The sequence below is a fragment of the Branchiostoma belcheri genome, unplaced genomic scaffold, assembly GCF_001625305.1.
Source record: "Branchiostoma belcheri isolate BF01 breed outbred unplaced genomic scaffold, Haploidv18h27 scaffold79, whole genome shotgun sequence".
NCBI lineage: Eukaryota > Metazoa > Chordata > Leptocardii > Amphioxiformes > Branchiostomatidae > Branchiostoma > Branchiostoma belcheri.
Genome location: NW_017804453.1, coordinates 313,169 through 315,218, shown reverse-complemented (window position 1 = coordinate 315,218; position 2,050 = coordinate 313,169). Strand labels below are relative to the sequence as shown.

General features: G+C 40.2%; 1 protein-coding gene across 1 annotated transcript in view; it reads left to right on the top strand.

Annotated features, from left to right (window-relative positions):
• LOC109485850 (nucleoprotein TPR-like) overlaps positions 1–2,050 on the top strand; it is a 26,370-nt gene that overhangs the window by 17,007 nt on the left and 7,313 nt on the right. Inside the window, exons 42-45 of the mRNA XM_019789521.1 lie at positions 182–301; positions 447–564; positions 802–917; positions 1,246–1,350. Of these exons, the coding sequence (XP_019645080.1) occupies positions 182–301; positions 447–564; positions 802–917; positions 1,246–1,350 (459 nt within the window). The remainder of the gene's footprint in view (positions 1–181; positions 302–446; positions 565–801; positions 918–1,245; positions 1,351–2,050) is intronic.

Below are 2,050 nucleotides of genomic sequence, written 5' to 3'. Positions count from 1 at the left end.
TAAGTAGTTGAAGATGTACAGTACCATTTCTTAAGTCTTTGGTTTGAACCCCCACCCTTTTAAATGCAGATGTATCAAAGCAAACAGTCACCACCATCTGATTAGTAAGTTATACAGAACACTGAAAAATGTTCATTCATTCATTCATTCAATCATTCAAATTCATTTTGACTACTGCTAGGAATATGAGGAAGGGGACAGTGTAGATGATGAAGACTATGAAGATGATGTGGAAGAAGGGAGTGAAGGAGAAGAGGAAATGGAGGAAGAACAAGAAGAGGAGGAGGAAGAGACTTATGAGGTAAAAGCTAGTTAAAGAAGAGACCTGTTTCCCAAATCCTTTTTACAAAATGCTCAATTGACTCCACTGTGGGAGACATTTCTTGTGTGTTGCTTTTTGTCTTATCTTGTATAAAACATTTGATATACCATCCGTGTCCCTACAGATGGGTGAGGAAGGGGAGTCTGGAGAGGAGATGCAGGAGGAGGATGCTGAGGAGGAGGAGGAGGAGGAGCTTGGGGAGGAGGACCAGGGCAGTGATGAGGACGTGGTGGAGATTGTGGGTAAGTCTTCAAGAATGGGGAGAACAAGCACTACAGCTTGAACTCTGGAATGTTCTTCACTCAACATATTAGTACCTTGGTGTCTGATTGACAGGTAGAATTACATGATGTCAAAAGGAATGGGGTGAACTTGAAGACCTGGTTACAAAAATCCCAAATACACTCAAATCTGTTTAGGACAATGCTTTTTTCTGTGGGGATGCCAATGACTAACCTAACCAATGTTGTCTGCCCCAGATGATGATGATGATGATGAGCCAACCATGGAAGGTGGTGACCAGTCGGGGAGTGAAGCTGCCCAGCCCATGTCTACTGACCAGGACAACCAGCCAGCACAACAGCCACAGGAGGAGGTACATGTACATGTAGTCATGAGCAGGGCAGAAATGGTCACTGTCATGTATAAACTGTGTTTTTTTCTGGCCTCCTGTTGATGTATTTTGAGAAGTCTACTATAAATGCGGAAACTTCGCAGTGGTTTTATTTTTCCAGTAACCTCATAACACTGCAAATATATGTTTTCTTTTAGTTCTACTGTACTTCAGAGTTGTTCAAGACCTGACATCAAATAATACAAAAAGTTCTTGTCGTGGATGAAGTAAAACCACTACAAAATGAATGCATGTACAGCAGTAGAACATGTCGGTCAAAATTGAATTGTATGTTTTGATCTTCGTTCAGCAGTCCAGACCAGCTGTCCAGCCCAGACCACGCCAGCCCGTCCCCACTCTGACTGTCCAGCCCCCACCCACTGACCAGTCTCAACCACCTCCCATTCAACCACAGGTGAGAACACAGGATGTGGGATCAAAGAATTTTCCCAATACAATAATTTTGTAGATGATACCTTTGTAAATACATGATAATACATGTATACAATATTAAGTTAAGGCCACACCAATTTAATTTCTTGGTTAACGGATTCGCCGCTTCATTTTTTTCTGATTTGCAAATAAAAATAAAAATTCAGAATCAACTGCAAAATGCTCATATTTTTCCCTGAACAGTTGAAAACAGTCCTTTTCTTAATTACTACTTGTTACAGTCATTCCATCTTTCAATGCAGTGGTATCATTAAAATTTCAAAATTCATTGCTTAAATTTTGAACCTGCCTGGTGTGTTGACTTCATAGCTCCTATCGTACCATTTTGGGCCATAATAGGATGTCCAGGCCTGTTTTTATTTTTATTTTTTGTTCGCCCGCCCGCTCCATTATTTTCCGTTAAAATCCGTTAACCAAGAAATTAAATTGGTGTGGCCTAAAGGAGTTAAAATCTTTTTTTCACAATGCATTTGTCATACTAGATGTACAGAATTACTAGAACATATAATATAACGTGATAAGTGACATATGGTACAAGATGTAGCAGATCTGTAACATACGGTACCGTAAGATGTAGCAGGTATGTGACGGTATATGATACTGTACAGTAAGGTGTAGTAGATACAGTATGTGACATACGATACAGAGGATCTGACCTGTCT